Source organism: Chelonia mydas, chromosome 9, assembly GCF_015237465.2.
Source record: "Chelonia mydas isolate rCheMyd1 chromosome 9, rCheMyd1.pri.v2, whole genome shotgun sequence".
NCBI lineage: Eukaryota > Metazoa > Chordata > Testudines > Cheloniidae > Chelonia > Chelonia mydas.
Genome location: NC_057855.1, coordinates 9,633,133 through 9,652,854, shown reverse-complemented (window position 1 = coordinate 9,652,854; position 19,722 = coordinate 9,633,133). Strand labels below are relative to the sequence as shown.

The 19,722-nt window shown below is 37.4% G+C and overlaps 1 protein-coding gene across 6 annotated transcripts in view; it reads left to right on the top strand.

Annotated features, from left to right (window-relative positions):
* The window catches only part of ATP11B (ATPase phospholipid transporting 11B (putative)), a 113,961-nt gene that overhangs the window by 45,668 nt on the left and 48,571 nt on the right, over positions 1-19,722 (top strand). For all 6 annotated transcript variants that reach the window (XM_037909508.2, XM_037909507.2, XM_043522901.1 and 3 more), the window contains exons 5-17: positions 3,586-3,693; positions 3,894-4,022; positions 5,092-5,195; positions 6,649-6,696; positions 9,406-9,470; positions 9,997-10,078; positions 12,356-12,506; positions 15,151-15,348; positions 15,618-15,776; positions 16,036-16,211; positions 17,252-17,320; positions 18,351-18,424; positions 18,510-18,613. In XM_037909508.2, the coding sequence (XP_037765436.1) occupies positions 3,586-3,693; positions 3,894-4,022; positions 5,092-5,195; positions 6,649-6,696; positions 9,406-9,470; positions 9,997-10,078; positions 12,356-12,506; positions 15,151-15,348; positions 15,618-15,776; positions 16,036-16,211; positions 17,252-17,320; positions 18,351-18,424; positions 18,510-18,613 (1,467 nt within the window). The remainder of the gene's footprint in view (positions 1-3,585; positions 3,694-3,893; positions 4,023-5,091; positions 5,196-6,648; positions 6,697-9,405; positions 9,471-9,996; positions 10,079-12,355; positions 12,507-15,150; positions 15,349-15,617; positions 15,777-16,035; positions 16,212-17,251; positions 17,321-18,350; positions 18,425-18,509; positions 18,614-19,722) is intronic.

Genomic DNA, 19,722 nt, shown 5'->3' with positions numbered 1-19,722 from the left:
TCTTTTGTTTTTTACAGTGCAAATATTTGTAATCAAAAATAAATATAAAGTAAGCACTGTACACTTTGTATTCGGTGTTGCAATTGAAATCAGTATAGTTGAAAATGTAGAAAACATCCAAAAATATTTAAATAAATGGTATTCTGTTATTGTTTAACAGCACAATTAATTGCGATTAATTTTTTTAATTGCCCAATTAATCATGAGTAATTTTTTTTTTTTTTATTCGCTTGACAGCCCTAGTTCCTAATGTGTATTCTTTTTAGCAGTTGTGTTGCTCAGAAACAAGAGAATTTTAATGGCACTGGGATTTACATGACCCAAATAAGCCTTCTCTTCTTTCTTCTTCGTTAGAATCATAGAATATTAGGGTTGGAAGAGACCTCAGGAGGTCATTTAGTCCAATCCCCTGCTCAAAGCAGGACCAACCCCAACTAAATCATCCCAGCCAGGGCTTTGTCAAGCCAGGCCTTAAAAACTGCTAAGGATGGAGATTCCACCACCTCCCTAGGTAACGCATTCCAGTGCTTCACCACCCTCCTAGTGAAACAGTGTTTCCTAATGTCCAACCTAGACCTCCCCCACTGCAACCTGAGACCATTGCTGCTGCTTCTGTCATCTGCCACCACTGAGAACAGCCTAGCTCCATCCTCTTTGGAACCCCTCTTCAGGTATTTGAAAGCTATCAAATCCCCCTCCCCCCTCCTTCTCTTCTGCATACTAAATAACCCCAGTTCCCTCAACCTCTCCTTATAAGTCATGTGCTCCAGCCCCCTGATCATTTTTGTTGCCCTCCGCTGGACTCTCTCCAATTTGTCCACATCTCTTCTGTAGTGGGGGGACCAAAACTGGACACAATACTCCAGGTGTGGCCTCACCAGTGCCGAATAAAGGGGAATAATCACTTCCCTTGATCTGCTGGCAGTACTCCTACTAATACAGCCCAATATGCCGTTGGCCTTCTTGGCAACAAGGGCACACTGCTGACTCATATCCGGCTTCTCGTCCACTCTGCAGGTCCTTTTCTGCAGAACTGTTTAGCCAGTCGGTCCCCTGCATGGGATTCTTCCTTCCTAAGTGCAGGACTCTGCACTTGTCCTTGTTGAACCTCATCAGATTTCTTTTGGCCCAGTCCTCCAATTTGTCTAGGTCACTCATTGTTCCACACCCTCAAAGAATTGGGTTAGCCTTCTGAGTATTAGTAACATAAGACTGTAAACTTGGAAACACAGAATACGGTACTTCGGGTTTTTTTCTCCATTCATTAGTCATGTGTGGGATCGTCCAATATCAGGTCATTTTTTAAATAGTGTTCTGTTTCCAGGACACTCTTTAACCCGAAAGAAGAAAAATCTCATTCAGTGGCTGAATTAAGAGTATAATTGGGCAAAATGCTTATATTTTATGTATAATAAACACCATGTATGGAGGTGATATCAATTTTATAAATTAAGAACCAGTTGATAGATGATAGGTTTATCATACCCCTTTGACTGCCTCAATAAACTTTCCATAGAAATATTTCCTCTGTCAACCCCCCCAAATTAACCCTAGTCCAAGGTTCAGGACAAGCAAGATTTAGTTCTGTATCAGTAACAACTTTTCTATATGTGAATATCAAAACATTCAGGTCCAATATCTTGTGGCATTCCAAGGCCAGAAACAATCTCATTGAGGTGGTGATATTCCCAGCATTTCAGTGAGACCCCATACTCCCTTCTAGGCTTGCAAGGTTCCAAGAAAGCAGACTGCTTTGTCATGTTTTTATGTACGGAAAAGCAATAAAGATAGCTTTCCAGTTTTTTTTATGGTTGCTTCTGACCTCTGTACAGTTGGAATCATGGTAACTAATCTCTGCAGCTTTGCAGGTGGAGAGAGAGAGAGATGAAAATACACACAATAAGACTTCTAAAAAATCCTCTAAAACATCCCTAAAGCAGATTTCCGTAATATTGCATATGACAAGTATAGAATATATGATGGTGAATAAGATGTGGTATAAATTTATAAAGATACTGGAGGTAGCACTTTAGAGTTGGTTGGCTGTTTTGTCCATTTGAGGCAAAGTAAGGTAATGAATCTGTTTCTCAAGCATCAGTGGAAAGTGACTTCTCCACATTAAATGAAAATGCCCTTGAATATTTGTCTCACTGAATTTACTATGTTATCAAAAGTACCCTAGATCTTCACAGAAAACTGTGACCTTTGCTGTAATCTTTAGAAGTAGTTGATGAACACACTTTTAGTACTTTATATAAAAAGCTGAATGCTACTCAGAAATGGTAAATCTGCTGCAGGCTTTGCTTTTTATCAAGTCAAACTTTTTTAAATGTTCACATCTGAATTTTATGCACAGCTGTGAGCTTACTTACTCACTCACCAGGCCTACTTTCGTAACTTTGAATTGAGAGTACAAGACACGTACACTTGTGAATGAAACATTGGTAGAAAAATTATTTAACAGTGAACCATAGCCAGAGTTAGCCAAGAAACAGCAAAATACATTGCTGCTAAGAATTACTGGCTCAAGAACTTCTCTGTTATATACTTAGATTTTAAGCTTCTTGGGGCAAGGACTGTCTTTTTGCTCTGTGTTTGAGCACCCTTAGCACAATGGGGTCCTGGTGCATGACTGGGACTCCTAGGCAGTACAATAATACAAATGATATTAACATTAATCTTAGTTTCAGGAATATAGATAGCCGTTTAATTCATATGAATGCTGGACAATCCATTGCCTCCTGCATATCAACAGTATCTTCCAGGATATACCTATTACTGTCTGTCCACAAATTTATTGGGAGGTGTACAAGTAAACAAGTAATATATTAACTGATGTACAAAGAAAATATAAAACAGGACATGTGCCCTCCTTTGATTTTTGAATATCTGGAGGGGAAAACGTTGGATTGTCTTCTCTATTAAAAATCCAGGTTGATTAGTCACTTTAAACTGTTGCCCTGGCACACTCTGGATGAATTAAAACTTTGTACCTGACTATTTTTCTCACATACACTGTCATTTCCACTTGCTCAACAAAACATGAATGTCAACTCCACACCATAGAAGTTAAAATCTCTTTGCAAGAACCTCGGCTGTTGCTCAGAAAGACACTAGAGCAAGCTCTCTGGGAATTGCATAGTTCAACAGAAAAGGGGTTATTTTAATAAATCAGTAAATGAGACTGTGGGAATGATTGTCTGTATTCCCTACTCAGTTGCCTTAATCCACTTAGACATTGTGAGGCTCTCAGGTTGCATGAGCAGTTGTTTTAACTCTTCTTATGGAACCTTCACCGCAGATATTTGTTTTAAAATAGTAATAACAGATTCCATAATTCTACATTACATTTGCTATGTCTTTTTATCCTTATTTAACAAATCTGAAACTAGTGAAAACAGAGGGTGCTTCGACTGCACAGTGATGGGTGCAGTCGAACCTGAATAGAACAGAGGTCTGGTGACATGCTTTCGGTCACACAGCTGGTTGCTTGTTTGCAAAGCTATGGTGCCTCAAACTACTTTGTTACTCTTAGAAAAGTATATAGCTGTTTAAAATATAACATTCAATCTTGTATTTCTGCAGGGGTATGAAGACTGGTTACGACATAAAGCAGACAATGAAGTAAATGGAGCTCCAGTTTATGTCGTTCGAAGTGGTGGCCTTGTAAAAACTAGATCAAAAAACATTAGGGTATGTGTCTAGTAACTAGCGGAAAACAGTGTATTTCTTCTTTAGAACTATAGTTATGCCAGTTCATTTCAGCAAAATGCTCATTTGCTGCATTGCAATTTTATGTTGGTCTATTGCATTATAATTTTGAATAACTGTTAAAATTAATTCTTAATCTATTCTTTTTCAAAAGCATACTCTCATTTTTGTTTATCTTTCAGGTGGGTGATATTGTCAGAGTAGCCAAAGATGAGACTTTCCCTGTTGATCTTGTACTTCTGTCCTCCGATAGAGTGGATGGTTCGTGTCATGTTACTACTGCTAGCTTGGATGGAGAAACTAATCTTAAGGTTGGTAATCTAAACATATGCAGTTTTCTAGTATGAAATGCAACGTAGAAATAAGAGTCAAATCAACTTACAGCCTTTGCTAACTTAGTAAAGGCCAGCTTCCTTAAATTTCTCTGTTAATTACTCAAATGGGAGGTTTTTGTTTGTCTAATTTTACTTTTTTTAAACATTTCTCACAGCTCCCACAATGTGCTAGCAAGTATCAGGGGGTAGCCGTGTTAGTCTGTATCCACAAAAACAACAAGGAGTCTGGTGGCACCTTTAAAGACTATCAGATTTATTTGGGCATAAGCTTTTGTGCGTAAAACACCACTTCACATCTGAAGAAGTGATGGTTTACCCATGAAAGCTTATGCCCAAATAAATCTGTTAGCCTTTAAGGTGCCACCAGACTCCTTGTTGTTAATGTGCTAGCAGTTTTACTAAAAGTAAAGAGAGTGTCTAGGTTCTGTACTTATTGAAATATAGTTAATTTTTATCTTAACTTATTTGAGCACATAGCAAGGCTATTTTTAATATCACGATACGTCATAATCTGCTGTTTTACCTTCTTGTGCTACACATAAGATCTTATTCTGCCACCCTTACTCAAACTGAGTAGTACCCAACCCCCCTTGAAATCAGTGTGCTTACTTTTTAAGTAAGATGTACTACTCAGTGAGAGTAAGAGTAGCAGAATCTGACCTTTTAGTTATTAGGTGTGTCTTAATATATCAGAACTGTAGTGTCCCTGTTTATTTTTCTTTTGGTTTGAGCTGCAGTATATTAATAGGACCAAGAACCTTGCTTGATCTGGTAATATAAGAAATGTTATAAATGCTAATTAACTTGGCCAGAAAAAACCCACATTAATCACTTTTAAGGAACATTATTGCAGTACTTTAAATGGTAGTTTGCAGTGTCATAATGGTGAAACATCTGTCAGTGTACAAGATGTGATGCTTTCATATACAAAATCCATGACCTTTTCAGGGTTCCAGAGGCTTTCCTTGACCAAAGAAATGCCAACAAACTAGTACCTTTCTGTATCATTGAGAAATTCTCATATATAGAGATGTGTGTTTTTCAGACTCATGTTGCAGTCCCAGAAACAGCAGTATTACAGTCAGTTGCCAACCTGGACACACTCGTAGCTGTTATAGAATGTCAACAGCCAGAAGCAGACCTATACAGGTGTCATTTTATTCTTCATAATTTCGAAGTTGATTGAAACGCAAAATTTCTGATGGTGATTAATTATATGGATCTTGCTGAGAGGAAAGTTTCTCTCTGTGTATTGTTGTACATTTCAGGTTTTATTAAACAAATGTCAGAGTTTGTACGTAAATCCCTATGCTGCTTAAAGCTGCAAAAAGGGAAAGAGCCTTCTGATTTTTATTGTTTACATTTTAACTCCAGCATGGTTCTGCATCACTTGTTAAGCAGTAAATTTGTTCACAACTTTTAAAAGTAATGGTGCTTGAGCAGGAATTGTGGAAAAAGACGAGCTGTATGTGGTTCTGCCAAAACACTTCAGTCCTGAATATTTAACTCCCCTTTCTTTGGTTATAAATTAAAGTGTCTCAAATTGTGTGATTTGTTTTGATTTTCTACTAAGACCATATACCCCGAAATTTACTTTCATTTACAGCCTAAGCAGAATTTGAACTGTTTCCCAGTAGCAAAAGAGTAGTTTAGTAAACCCTTACTACACCAACATGTCTCATTTAAAAGCTACAGTCAGCAAGCAATGTGATAGACTTTTTAAAAGGGTGTTTTCCTAACAAATGTATGCTATGTGCAGGTCTATGACCCTGTAAATATTTCTTACTCATAGCATAATAGTAACATTGCATGATTTTTTTATTAATGACTAGCTTTAATAGAAGCTGATTACTAAAATGAATATACATGAAAGTTATCATATTATGTGGACAGTAGCTTATTTTAACTGAGTATTTGGATCCTTGTGGAATTTCAGATTCATAACATGAATGTATATTTGCTTAACTAGTTATTGAACACTGAATCTCAAGTGGATTGTAAAGGTCATAGAACTAGTGATGTCAGTAAATAACTAGTAAACCAATGATAGTGAACTTTTACAGTCATTTCATATCAGGGTGTTATAAGGCATACAAAATATTTTTGACATTTCAGTCACCGAAGAATTTGAAAGTACCTGGATAGTTTATTCATCTGCTTTGTTAGATGTGAAATTACTATTCATTTCAGATGAAAAATGTACTGGTAACTTTGCCTTTTTTTTTTTTTTTTTAAAGGAATTATATTTCTTGATTGGAACATGTAATCATTTGGTGGGGGGAGGTTCAACCAACTTAACAAAAGATATTTTTTAGCTGATTTCATAAATTGAGTTGTGTGGGTTATTTCTAAAATCACTCAGTTCATTTTCTTGAAGGGGGGATGATTCATAGCTCTTGTTGATGACTTCTTGAAACATACCTCAAAATTATCACCAAGGTTAATGTATTGCCCGTTAATAAAACAGACTGTAAATCAAGGACGGGATATTCCATCTGGTGCATACCGCATTGATGTCATGCTTTCCTTGCATTAATGAAATAGTCTTTTTTTATATTAGAGTTTGTACACCAACATTCTGGCATATGACCTTTTTTCATAGATTTGTTGGAAGAATAACTATAAGTCATCAGATTGAGGAAATTGTGCGGTAAGTAAAATGTTTGTAAAGCTAACTTAATAAAACTTAAAAGCTAAGCTAAATTGATCGAACATGACCATCATAAAAGAGCATTATCATGGAATGGAAAAGGGTAATAGTTTATTATCCAGGTGCTACTTCAACTCCATAGTAAAGGTTGAGTCAAGTAAAACTAGATTAGACAGTTGAAGTAGGTAAACCTAGACTTACTTGTTTTCCAAAGTTTAGTTTATGGTAATTTTAAGTGTTAGCTTCACCACTTGAATTAACTTGCTTTTTGTAAAGTTGGCATTTGAATGTTTTTAAAATGTGTGTATGAAGTTAGCATGTCATATTTGTGAGAAGTGTTGTAACTTACAATTCTATGTCTTGTAATGCAGTAGATACCCATGGCTTGATGATCAGAGGCACTGAGCACTCTCAGCTCCTGTTGCAATCAGTGGGAACTACTGGCTTATTACCCTGCTGGGGCTTTTTCTTTTTTTTTTTTTTTTTTTTTTTTTTTTTAACATATTTAATAAATGTGCACTTTCACTAGGTATTTAACTACTTAAATGTTGCAGAGCATATAAATGCACAACACCTGTGATAGTGAACATGCCTGGTGTAATAGGTTTTCCTGTCCATTGAAATAAATGGAATATGCATTTAAAATGCAGCAAAAAATTATCAAAAGGGTCAAGCAGTAAAGAAGTTCAGAGATTTAAGACCGGATTTTCAACTATTAGCTCCCATATAGGCACCTAAAAGAAGTGCCCAGAGTTTCAAGAGTACTTAGTGCCCAGATTGAAAGTAGAGCTGGTAGATGTTGAGACCTCTTGAAAAGTTGGTCCTCTCTATCTTTAAAATGTGCTTTTATACATAATAGATGTATTCATTAACAAACCAGTTCCTTCCTATGACTTGTTTGATATTTTAATGCCCAAGAAGTTCATTCTTAATTGTTTTTGTTGTTCAGGCATAGGCCTTAGGGATGAAAGATCTATCTTCTGTCTCCACACTTCATTTGAGACTTTGGTCAAATCATTTATTCACCCTGTACTTCAATTTACTCATCTTTAAAATTGACATGTTTACTGAGCTCACAACCAAATTGGGAAGCTTGATTAATTAACGTTTAAATAAATTTTTATATCTTCAGATAGAAGGCACTATATAAGTGCTCAATTATAAACTTTTTAAAGAGATTATTCAGTTAAGTGGGAAAAGGGCCTTAAAAAAATCAGAACCAGTTAAGAATGAACTTCTTGGACTGGTTCTGATTTTTTTTTTTTTTTTTTTTTTTTAAGGCCCTTTTTCCACTAACTGAATAACCTCTGAAACAAGTTCATATTTCAGCACTTATATAGTGCCTTTTATCGGAAAATTATAAAAATCTTTATAAATGTGAATGAAGTGATGCTCTCAGTACCTCTGTGAGGTTGGTAAATATTATGTCAGTTTTAAAGATGAGTACATTGAATAAAGGGTGAATAAATGATTTGCCTGAGCTCTTTTCAAAGGTCTTGCATGAAGTGTGGAGACAGAAGACACATCTTTCAGCCCCAGAGCCTATGCCTGAACAACAAAAACAGGACATTCCCAAAGGTTTTCTTTCAGTTGCTACCACATTTGCAGGTCTTCAGAATATATTATTGCCAAGCTTTTCATGTTCAGCTCCAGGATTAATCTCAAAATTAATTCAGTTGAAAAGTATAGCAGAACCAGTTTAAACCATGTGTGATGACACACTTACAACCCCACCAGTAGACAGAGCTCATATCTCTTTACCATCAAAAAGAAACCAGGTTGCCTGTACTGCACTGATTGAGCTATGTATTCTGAGCTAGCTAAACTGGTTTTATTGACTGTAAAACCATTTGAGTCCAGCAATATGGGTACGGCTTCTTAGGAGAACATAATTTACCTGAACATGTAAAATCTTCTCTACTTCATGTGTACTATATTGCTTTTTTTTTTTCATTAAAACTTTGCAAATCGCCTAAGAAATATTTACATTATAAGAATTTTCACTCAGGTTTGGGTTGAATTCTTTCTAACAGTGATTTTATACGGAAAAAAATTAAAGCACATGTCACACGCTCAAGTGCATAATTTGCACATACGGTTACTGTGGTTGTAGATGAAACTATGGCAATTGCTTGTGTAGCTACAGTTAGTCTAGCATAAAAGTCTGTCTTTTGAGAACACAGTTTTTTAAATCTGGGTTATGTTTTCAGCTGAACTTGAAGGATCAGGTACTTTGTTTATGTAAATGGTAGTCATGAGCTATTGTTGCTACTGCTTATGAAAGAGTGAAAAATCAACACTAAACTGTACAGGAGGCTAATAAGCTGTACATCTTAGTGTTTAGTTTTTAATTCTGGTGTCTGCCTCTCCACCGGAGTTTTTTTCCATTTCAATTTCTGTTGGAACCACTTCAGGCAAAATAAGGAAATTTTACTTTTTTTGCTTGACTTTAAGCTAACTTTTTTGACAATTTCCAAAGATGGTACAAACACTGGGATGGAACATATACATACCACTCTTACCTTAAATTAACCTTCCTGATAACTACAGCAGTGCTTTCCACAGCACCAGTTTCAGCTAATACAAATTAATTTAAAGGGATCCTTAGAATTCAAAATGTGGTGATGTCCTAGATTTTAAAAATAGCCATTCTTAAATATTGTGCTTTTAAAAAAAAAAAAAAATGCTGATGTATCTGTTTCTTTTTAGACCTCTTGGGCCTGAAAGTCTTTTACTTCGAGGAGCAAGATTAAAAAACACAAAAGAAATTTTTGGTTTGTAGACATGGAAACATTTTTAACAGTGTCTTCTTAAAACATGTTGATGAATTGTGGCCTAATTTTCTTCCTCATATTGAAGATATTTTAACAGTCCTACTGGGGGTTACCTGTAGATGGGGTATGATTATGGCTGAAGGGGAGGAGACTATGACCGGAGAGCCCTGTGGGATATCAAATTCTGTCTTTGGGTTTAATAATGGAGTAATGAGTCCATTAGATAGGTGGCTCTGACACTGCTGTCTGTTTCCAGTGTTTAAGACCTACTCTAGGGCATTTATATTCTGACCTCTATATCCTTAATTATATATCAGGGAACAGTACAGACCTAACATTGAGCAGCATTAGCAGGTACTAACATTAGTTCCAAAACTCTGCTTTATCATCACAGAATGCCACCGAAAAGTCTAACTAGCCTCACCATGGTGTCTGAGTGCACATTACAAGTAGCAACCCCTCTAATTTTTGTAGAAAATACCAAGCTGTACCTGAACAGAAACTGAAGTATTCTGTTTTTTTTCAGGTGTTGCTGTGTATACGGGTATGGAGACAAAGATGGCATTAAATTACAAGAGTAAATCTCAGAAACGATCAGCAGTAGAAAAGTATGTACTGTATGTGTTATACTGTCTTATTTATGTGTAGAATCTAAACTCGGTGTTTCAGCAGTAATTAAAAAAATTAATTGCCTATGTTTTTGTCAGTACATAGACAAAGGGAGCTATTGTAAATGCTAGGCCTTCTGCAGGCTGGTGTAATTGTAATTTAAATTTCATTTTTTAATACTGGTTATCTAATTTCATCACTTCATTACTTACAGCTTCATTTTGCAATAGTATGCAAAACTAGTTTGATTGCTCGCTCTTACAGGGAAGGATTAGAATAATAAAAATAAGTCAGTTTTTCCTCTAAGGCCGTGTTTGGCAGTCCTCACACAGAGACTATCTAAGGCCATAATGCTACTCCAGAGTAGGCAGGAGGAGATTATTCAAGAGATGTGAGGTGCTCCTTTCACCAGGGGTTTGGAGTCTGTGTTTTACAGTAGTCCCAACCTTTGTCACTCTCTTGACACATCCTTTATTAGGAGGTTGCATCCTGCGCTTGCAGTGGGATGAACTCAGTCGAAGTCTTAATTTCTATCTCCTGAATTCTGATTTTCTCCCCTTCTTGTTCCATGTGGGTGCTTGTCCCTGTTACGTGGTCTGCGGTATTATTAGAGAAGATGCAGACTCTGAAAAGAATGTCTCCTCAAGTGTATATGGAGCACTATCTGAAGATACTGGAAAATGCAGTTTGCCATGAAAAAAGTATTTTTTGTTTAATTTCTGGAAAAAATAATTTACCCAGAAACATTATGTGAGGGATATTAACTCCTTATACAGATTGCAAGTTCTGTTTTTAATTCTTGGCTTGTTGTCTTTCCAGTCTAAAAGGCTGTTCAATGTACTGTTTTGACATAACTCTACAAATGGAACTCATTATACCAAATTTGTCTCTTAAAAATATTTAATTTGTTTTGTCTGTGCAAGTTGTTAAAAGTGCAGGCTGTCCCGCTGACATTCTTTTACAACTAAAGAGTTAATTACCATATATACTCTATCATAAGCCGGTTCATTTATAAGCCGACCACTCCAAGATGGATAAGTAAAAATGGAAATTTTTTATGACCGATTCATAAGCCGACCCTGTAATTCAGGGGTCAGCAAACTTTGGCTCTCAGGCCATCAGGATAAGCTGCTGGCAGGTCAAGATGGTTTGTTTACCTCGAGGGTGTGCAGGCACGGAGGTAAACCTAAGTAAACAAAATGTCCCGGTGTGCCAGCTGCTTACCTTGATGGGCCAGGACAGCAACTGGTGGGGAAATTTTTTGAGGGGGAGAAACTGGGGATCAGGGGAGTGCTGCCTAGGACCCCCACACTCTCCCCATTCCATCCCTTCCCACCTTATCTGGGGAGGGCCAGGGGAGGATGTCTCTGGCCTGGCTGGAGCTGCTCCGGCAGGCCGGGCGCCGCAGCCTGCCAGCCCCAGAGCTGCAGCTGCTTCAGAGGCTGGGGGGAGAGCAGCATAGCCAGAAGCAGAGAGACTCTGGCCCCTCCTCTTCTCTTCTGGCTCTGCTGGCTGTGCTGCCTCTCCTTGCCCCCTCTGTTCGGGGGAGGGGCTGTATCCCACCTCTCCCCCCATACCCGTTCATAAGCCAACCCCCTTCTCTGGTGCTTCCCTTTTTTACTAAAAAAATTCGGCTTATGAATGAGTATATATGGTATACTAATGTAGTCAGACACAAACAAATCTGTGGGATGCACAAGAAGCTGCTGTATCTTTCCCTCCCATCGTTTAACATTTCCCATGCACTGACATCAACTCTGACCTTAATGAGTACTGACAGGGTTGAAAGGTGGTCACTGTCCAGTCAAGGTACTGACAGGCAATGCTGTGGAACTGCATTTTCAGGTAGCAAAAAGGGAGTGGCCTTGGATTGGATCTCTGTATTGGTCTTCCTTAGTTCCTTCATATTCTGAAGTGGTATTCAGAAGAGAGGGTGTCCTTGGAACAAGGATAATAAAAGTTAATTCCCAAAACTCCAAACAGCAGCTGTTTCAGGAGACAGATTTTGATAGTGTTACACCTTAATCTAACCTTCAATTTGCAGTAACTGCAGAAATCTACTGTAATTTAGTATATATTCTAGTCAAATGTAGTATTCCATTCCTGTTTGCCATTGTTTCCATTTGTCACATAAAAACTTTTGTTCTTTGAAAGAGACACACTGAAAATATTTGCCAACAAAACGTTTTGTCATAGTTAAATTTTAACATTGCTTTCATACATTAAGGAAAAAACAGAACAGAATACACTGAAATAGTATTTTTGTGTCCTCCTAGGTCTATGAACTCATTTTTGATTATCTATTTAATAATCCTCCTTTTTGAAGCAGTCCTGAGTACAATTTTAAAATATGCATGGCAAGCTGAAGAAAAATGGGATGAACCTTGGTATGACCAGAAAACTGAACATGAAAGAAACAGCAGTAAGGTAATATGTGGTTATGTAAAACTACGTATTGAGTAAATACACCCATAGATACTAATAGTATGTCTGAACCTGAGAATACTGCCATTCTTGGATTTAGGCATGGCAGCTGCATAGTCTTTCATAGATATAGTTGGAAATCAGTATTGCTTTAATTTAGCCTTTGGAGGAATGCAGCTTTAGTTTTAGTCCTGTTTCTGAAGTGGGGGAGCACAAACTGTCATTTCCTAGACTTTTTGTTTCTTTTGGCAAGGCCTAGTTTTTGATCGTTTTGGTTTTTAGTAGGGTATATTCACAAGGCTCTGTCACAGGGTTCTGTGTGTTCATCTCACATTGTTTGATGGTATCTTGCCCATCCTTTTATGTTAAAACAAAGACATTTTTGGGATTTTGCCTATTTTGTGCACTGCCTGTTCCTGTGATTTTTATTATATTTTTTACTTTGGGAAATCCTGTCATGCTGGTATCCTTCAAGTAACTTCCCTTTGCCTGTAATTTCACTGCTTTGAAGACATTGCCAGACAGAATTCTCTTCCCTTTAGAGTTTGAAGGAATTCTTTGAGGAGATGTTCCATTGGATCTTATAGTTTACATCTCTGGAGGATATCCCTACTTAGTCATTTTTTTACTTTACTTTTATTTTAAATTTCTGACTTGTTTTGGGGGGCCTCCTGCTTCCCATGCAGTTCAGGAGCTTATAGGAAAGTTTGAGAGGGTTGAAATTTTCAGAGGTACAAACTGGAGTTAAATGCTCATTTCCCACTTACTTACATTGGGAGTTAGGCACCTAACTTGCCTTTGTAATTTTGGAAATCTCCCCTCTAGACTCTAAGGCAGTGACAGTTGGTGTGTGCTGACTAGTCATCATACAAATATGTAAAAGGATCCAAATTGTTGGACTGAAGAGAGTTCTCCCAAGTTTCACACTGCTGCTGTAAAATAAAATGGAAGAAGATATGAGGAGCTCTCATTCAGGAACCTACAGCTAATGTTGTATTGGTACCTTTATTATAACACGTGACTTTCCCATGGGTTTATGATGTGAATGTTCTTCCAGATTGAACTGGAAAAACATAAACATAATCTCTTCCTGGATGTCACTTTTTTGTAAATTACATTTACTGTTAAGTTGAGTGTTAAACTTATCAAATGCTCTTGTACTAGCTTTAAAACAATCTTATTTAAAATTTTAATTTTGCAAAGTATTAATGAAGTGAAGATGTTTCAAAATTGCTTAGTGACCATCTTTTTAGGATCTAAAACTACTTAAAGAATCTCCAGTTTTTGAAGTAGTCAGTCAAGTAAAGGTGTATATTTTTTCTTAATTTGTATAAAGTAGTTGCTATATAAATGAGAAGAACTGGAGCCATTGTAGTGTGTTGGGGAAAAAAACAGGATAAGTATTTACTAAGCCATTCGATCCCCTCATCCTCACCTTCAAGGCTATATGTAACCTTGCCCCTTTCTTTGATGTCATTTCCTCATACCCTTCCCTCTTAATCATCTCTTTTTCACTTTGTTGCTCCCTTTATCTTTCTTCAATTCTTATCAGCCACCCGCCCCTTTATATCTCCATTAAATGTGAAGTTTTTTAAGAATTTCTTCTAGCTTCTGCCGCTGCCTTTTCCCCCAAAATATCTTCACACCCTCCATTTTCTGAGCTACTACACTGTACCATGACTTTGTTTATCGTGTTTCTTAGATTTGAAAATCTTTAGGGCAGGGAACCTCTGTTTTGTAAATCACCATGTAAACTTATAGTGCTGATTAAATAGTTATGCCAACATTCCCTCGTTAGGAAGAACACTTTTTTTTATTAGCAAAATATCTACTACGTTTCCACTCTATTCCTGCACATTGTTCTCCTACTCCAGTATATTTCAATGGAGTTAAAAGGTATGTTTCAGTTCTTCTTGTCTCAAATATCCCTTTTTAAGCTTTCAGACATTGGTAAGAATTTCCTCAAAGATAAGTTTATTGCTGAGATTGTCACACTAATTATCAAGATAATATTCAAAGAAACTAAAATTGCATTTCATCCTTGATTCACACCTTTTTCAAAGTATGACTGAACTATGTTGTCATCCTTTAATATAGAAATTTCTAGCTTTTGTTACTTTGTAAAGCTACTTTAATGTGATCTTCAATGTCAAATGTAAATTATGAATACTATAGATAAATGGGTAACAATGTGGAATATCTGTTGCTTTTAACTTGTTTTGCCTTCATAACTTGTGGATTTTAAAGTTTGTGATTGGCTGTTTTGTGCAGTATGTGATGTGAGTTGGTCACCTCAATCCAATTCCTAAAAAAAAAGTGTTTGCATTACAGAATCATCAGCACACTTAATATTGCACCCTCCTTTACAGTCTCAGCAGAGAAGACATGGATTGATGGGCTTGAGAACTGAAATATCCTCTCATCACTAAAGGCAGTCTGTCTGCATCAGTCTTAAAGGCACATTGCTGGGGCACTGTGGTGAAGTCTGCATTGTTGCTACTTGTGTTGTACCTCTTCTGTATATATAGAGGACTTCAGTCTCCTCCAGTACAGACAATCTGATACCTTTCATAATGCTGAAACACACTTAAGTGACCAAGTTCCGCTTAATGACTCTGATAATCCTTTCCTTCTCTCTCTCTCATAGATTCTGAGATTTATTTCAGATTTTCTTGCTTTTCTGGTACTTTACAATTTTATCATCCCTATTTCGCTTTATGTGACTGTTGAGATGCAGAAATTTCTTGGATCTTTTTTTATTGGCTGGGATCTTGACCTCTATCATGAAGAAACAAACCAGAGAGCACAAGTAAATACTTCAGATCTCAATGAGGAGTTAGGACAGGTAACAATAATGTTCATTTTTTACTTTTTGTTTAAATATCAGTGTTAAACAGTAAGGAAAAGTATTAGTGACTTCATATTGACTCTATTTTGAGCAACTCATATGAGTTGGAAAATAAGATCTGCATATCTGACATGATGGCAGAAATACATATTTGAAGTCTCTTTTAATGTTAGCAAAATAAGTTTGTGATATATGGGGAGTTGGTAATAATTTTTCTGTATTAAATGTACTTGATTCCAATTTGTTTTCTTTTATATTACTCCTAGGTGGAGTATGTGTTTACAGATAAAACTGGTACACTAACTGAAAATGAAATGCAGTTTCGGGAATGCTCTATTAATGGCATCAAATACCAAGAGATCAATGGCAAACTAGTTCCAGAGGGGTTGACTGAGGATTCCCCAGATGGAATTAGACCGAGTCTTGTAAGATTTTATTTTTCTTCAAACTGAATAAATGCTGATGAATATTTCAGTTTAAATATTCTTTCTTGGTGTGTTACGTAGAAGAAGAAAAATTTCTGGAAATATTTCTGATAGTAAAAATGGTTACAGAAAGAATGGTAGATGTAAGGCAGTTTGAGAAATTTGATTTTTTAAATACCTTATTCTGTGGTACTGTAGAGTAATGCATCTTGTTTTAGAAAGATAAACTTGGCTTATGAACTGCTCTGTCTTTTTATAGATGAAAGAGGAAGAGCTTTTCTTGAAAGCAGTCTGTCTCTGTCACACAGTGCATATCAGTGCAGATCAAACCGATGGCATTGGTGATGGGCGCTGGCGTGCCAATGGAATAGTGTCTCAGCTGGAGTACTATGCTTCCTCACCAGATGAGAAGGCTTTAGTTGAAGCTGCTAGCAGGTGAGTTCTAAGGCCAAAATTGTGACCAGCACAGCATGGCCAACAGCAGCTTCAAAAGTGAACAGGGAGATTTCACAGCCCTGTGGCTAATTACTACAGTTTACTGCAAAGGGGTTTTATATATATCACACACACACCCCATCCAGGCATTTTTTTATATAGAGAAAGTTTTACTTCTGGATTAATTGGTAGAAAGTAGGCAGCCCAGGGACATGGTCAATGGGGTCTCTACACATCACGGTTCCACTGGGCCACTTAGAAACTTAGGCAGCTCACATCCTTCGCAGGTAGACTATGATTATTAGCCTTCTAGCACAGTCTTAGACTAGATTAATAATGAGGCATTGGGACATTGCAGAATATTTTAATAACTATTACAAATAAGTACTTAAATACTCTGGCTGCAAATGTCTGTTTTAATTCTCTAGTTTATAATACTTCAACCTTAAAATTGGATTGCTGTTTAATACTTTCATTAGTTATTTTAAAAATAAGTTAGGATACGTTACCAGGACCTGTGAACACTTTGAATCAGTTGATCAAGCTTAAACAAAGCAGACTGTTTTAATTGTCATATCTGTGTTTTGTTAATATTTAGGAAGATGCTGGTATTGCTGAAATGCAGTTATAATTAAGCTTAGCAAATTAGTCTGTTATGGAATATGTAAAGTGTATGTTTAGAATAATAAAGCACATAGTATACTTTAAGGTAGACTAGATCTGTAGAAGATGTAGAAACCCCCACCCGATGTTAAACATTGGGTGGTTAAAAACATTTATAGAAACTAATTCTCTCAAACTTAAATGGAGGGCATATTCCTCATGTTATTATGTTTCACACAGCACTGCATCATCTTTACTACAAAAGAGGCATAGAAGTAAAGAGTATTTTTAATTTTCTGGAAATAAGATCTTTTTTCAGAATATGTAATATTTTTGCATTATTTAAAAAATGGCTCTTCCACAGATTCTCATGTTAATGAAAATAGCAGGCAAACCTGGTTTTTTTTTGTTTTTTGTTGTTTTTCTGCACATTTTAGAGTTGGTGTTGTATTTACTGGAACTAATGGGGAAGGTATGGAAGTGAAAAGCCTTGGAAAACCAGAAAGGTATTTCTTTCATATCACATTTATTGTGGTTCTCAAAGGACAGAACATTATTTCATGTGGATTTGTATAATATTGTACTTTATATTATCTTTACCCTTCCTAGCTGGAAAGCACAGAATATTTTGTTCCTCTTGCTTTCCCCATAACTCCCTTTTTCTGAAACCTTTGCATATGATGTCCTTGAAATGGTAGTATTCAGTATTTTTTAATGAGAATTAAATGCATGTAACAATGGAAGGTGTGTGGGTGTGTATATATGAAGATGGCAACTGTCATACATGTGCATTTTGATCATGTCTCAAATTTTTCAGCAAGCAGTTGAGAATATATGGATATTTGCAGATTTTTTTTTCTTGGTCTGATCTATCTTAGTAATAACATGACTGAAGTCAAAGTTTTCAAACCTCTTAACTTCCTTCAGAGCTCTTAAATAACATTTTCAAAAGTGACTTAGACACTTAGGATCATAAATCTTATTGAAAGTAAATGGGCCTTAGGTTCCTAACTGACTTAGCACTTTTCCAAATGTTACCCCTTAAGTTAATACAAGATAAGGCAGCAAGCTAGCAGCTAAAAGTAATTTCCAGACCCAAAGCTAGTATTCAGTAAACAAAGATTTCCATTGGGAAAAAGAACATGGCGGGGAGGGATAGCTCAGTAGTTTGAGCATTGGCCTGCTAAACCCAGGGTTGTGAGTTCAATCCTTGAAGGACCCGTTTAGGAATCTGGTGCAAAAATTGGGAATTGGTCCTGCTTTCAGCAGGGGGGTTGGACTAGATGATCTTCTGAGGTCCCTTCCAACCCTGATAATCTAACTTTTGCCAGACAGAGGCTACCAATACACCACTGCTGAAAAATAGGAGGTGAGAAAGCATGGATAATAGTCCCCATTTGTACATAGTATAGTTCTTATAGAATGTCTGGAGCAGAATAGGGGTTTGGGAGACATTTTTATAACTTGTATTTAACTGTTTCCTACTGGCATTTGTTTCTAAGAAAAGCTGCTTTCCTTTCCCCTCTGTCTCCCCAGGTTTAAATTACTTCATGTTTTGGAGTTTGATCCAAATCGTAGACGAATGAGTGTCATCGTAGAGAGTCCCTCTGGTAAGCAGCCAGATCTTGCTCAAAGTTGTAATTTGTAAACTGCTAAATGGTGCATATGCTCAATTTTTACTCTGTTTTTTCTTAGGAGAAAAGCTCTTATTCACAAAAGGAGCAGAATCTTCCATTCTTCCTCACAGTAGAGGGGGAGAAATAGACAAAACAAGGATTCACGTAGATGAATTTGCTTTGGTAAGTCAAAATGTTCAAGATCTGAACCAACTAATAGATCTTGGTTGCTCGTGCTAGTGCTCAGAAAACACAGTGGACGTGTACGAAAGAACCGTGGGCCTCTGTTATGTGGAAGGGGTATTGTATGTATGTGGCACTGCCTCTGCGAGATCTGAACCTGACGCCACCAAATCAGAACAAATGAGTATGTCTTCTAATTGGTTTGATTGATAACTCAGTGTAACTTGTAAAACAAAAAAAAATTGATTTATAGTTTAAAACTCATTCAGATTTAAATTTGGCAATTGCATCCTAAGAAGTCACTGTTACTTAAGCCAGTTGGGAACCCATTCAGTCCTTTTCTGGCTGCTGTCTTTTAACCGATCCCCTTGAATCTCTGGTCAGCTCTTTTTGTTCCTTCCAATTACAATATCTAGGGTCTTAAAGCTGCATTAGTGGCTTAAACCAACCAAAAGCCTTAGTCTTGAACAGATTAAACCACTCTATCGAAGGCTTTAGATTAATTTAAGATGTTTATACAGCTTTAAGGCCCTAGGTAGGTTTAAACTAGGAAAAATGTTCAAGGAAACATAATTTAGGGCAGTGCTCTTCACTGTTTTTGAAGTGGGGGCAATTTTGGGAAAAAACCTTCAACATGAGAGCCACATCAGCCTGACACAGATGGTTGAACGCATGTCCGACACAGACGGTTGAACACTCTTTGTTGGTTGATATGGTAATATTACAGTTATTGGTAATATTGCTTGGAGTGCAGGAGGGGGTGTGGGGGGCTGGCTCTTGGAGGAGGCTCAGGGCTGGGGCAGGGGCTTGGGGTGCAGGAGGGGGTGAGGGGTGCAAACTCTGGGAGGGAGTTTGGGTGCAGGAGGAGACTCCAGCCTGGGGCAGAATGTTCGGCTCCAGGAGGGGGCATGGGGTGCGGGCTCTGGAAAGGGGCTCAGGGCTGGGGCAGGGGCTTGCGGTGCAGGAGGGGGCTCAGGGCTGGGGCAGGGGCTTGCGGTGCAGGAGGGGGCATGGGCGGCTGGCTCCGGGAGGCTGCAGGTTGGGTGGTGGAAGAGCTATTCAGAACCTGCCCCGGGGAACAGCACTTCCAGGAGCGGCTTGGGGCCGGG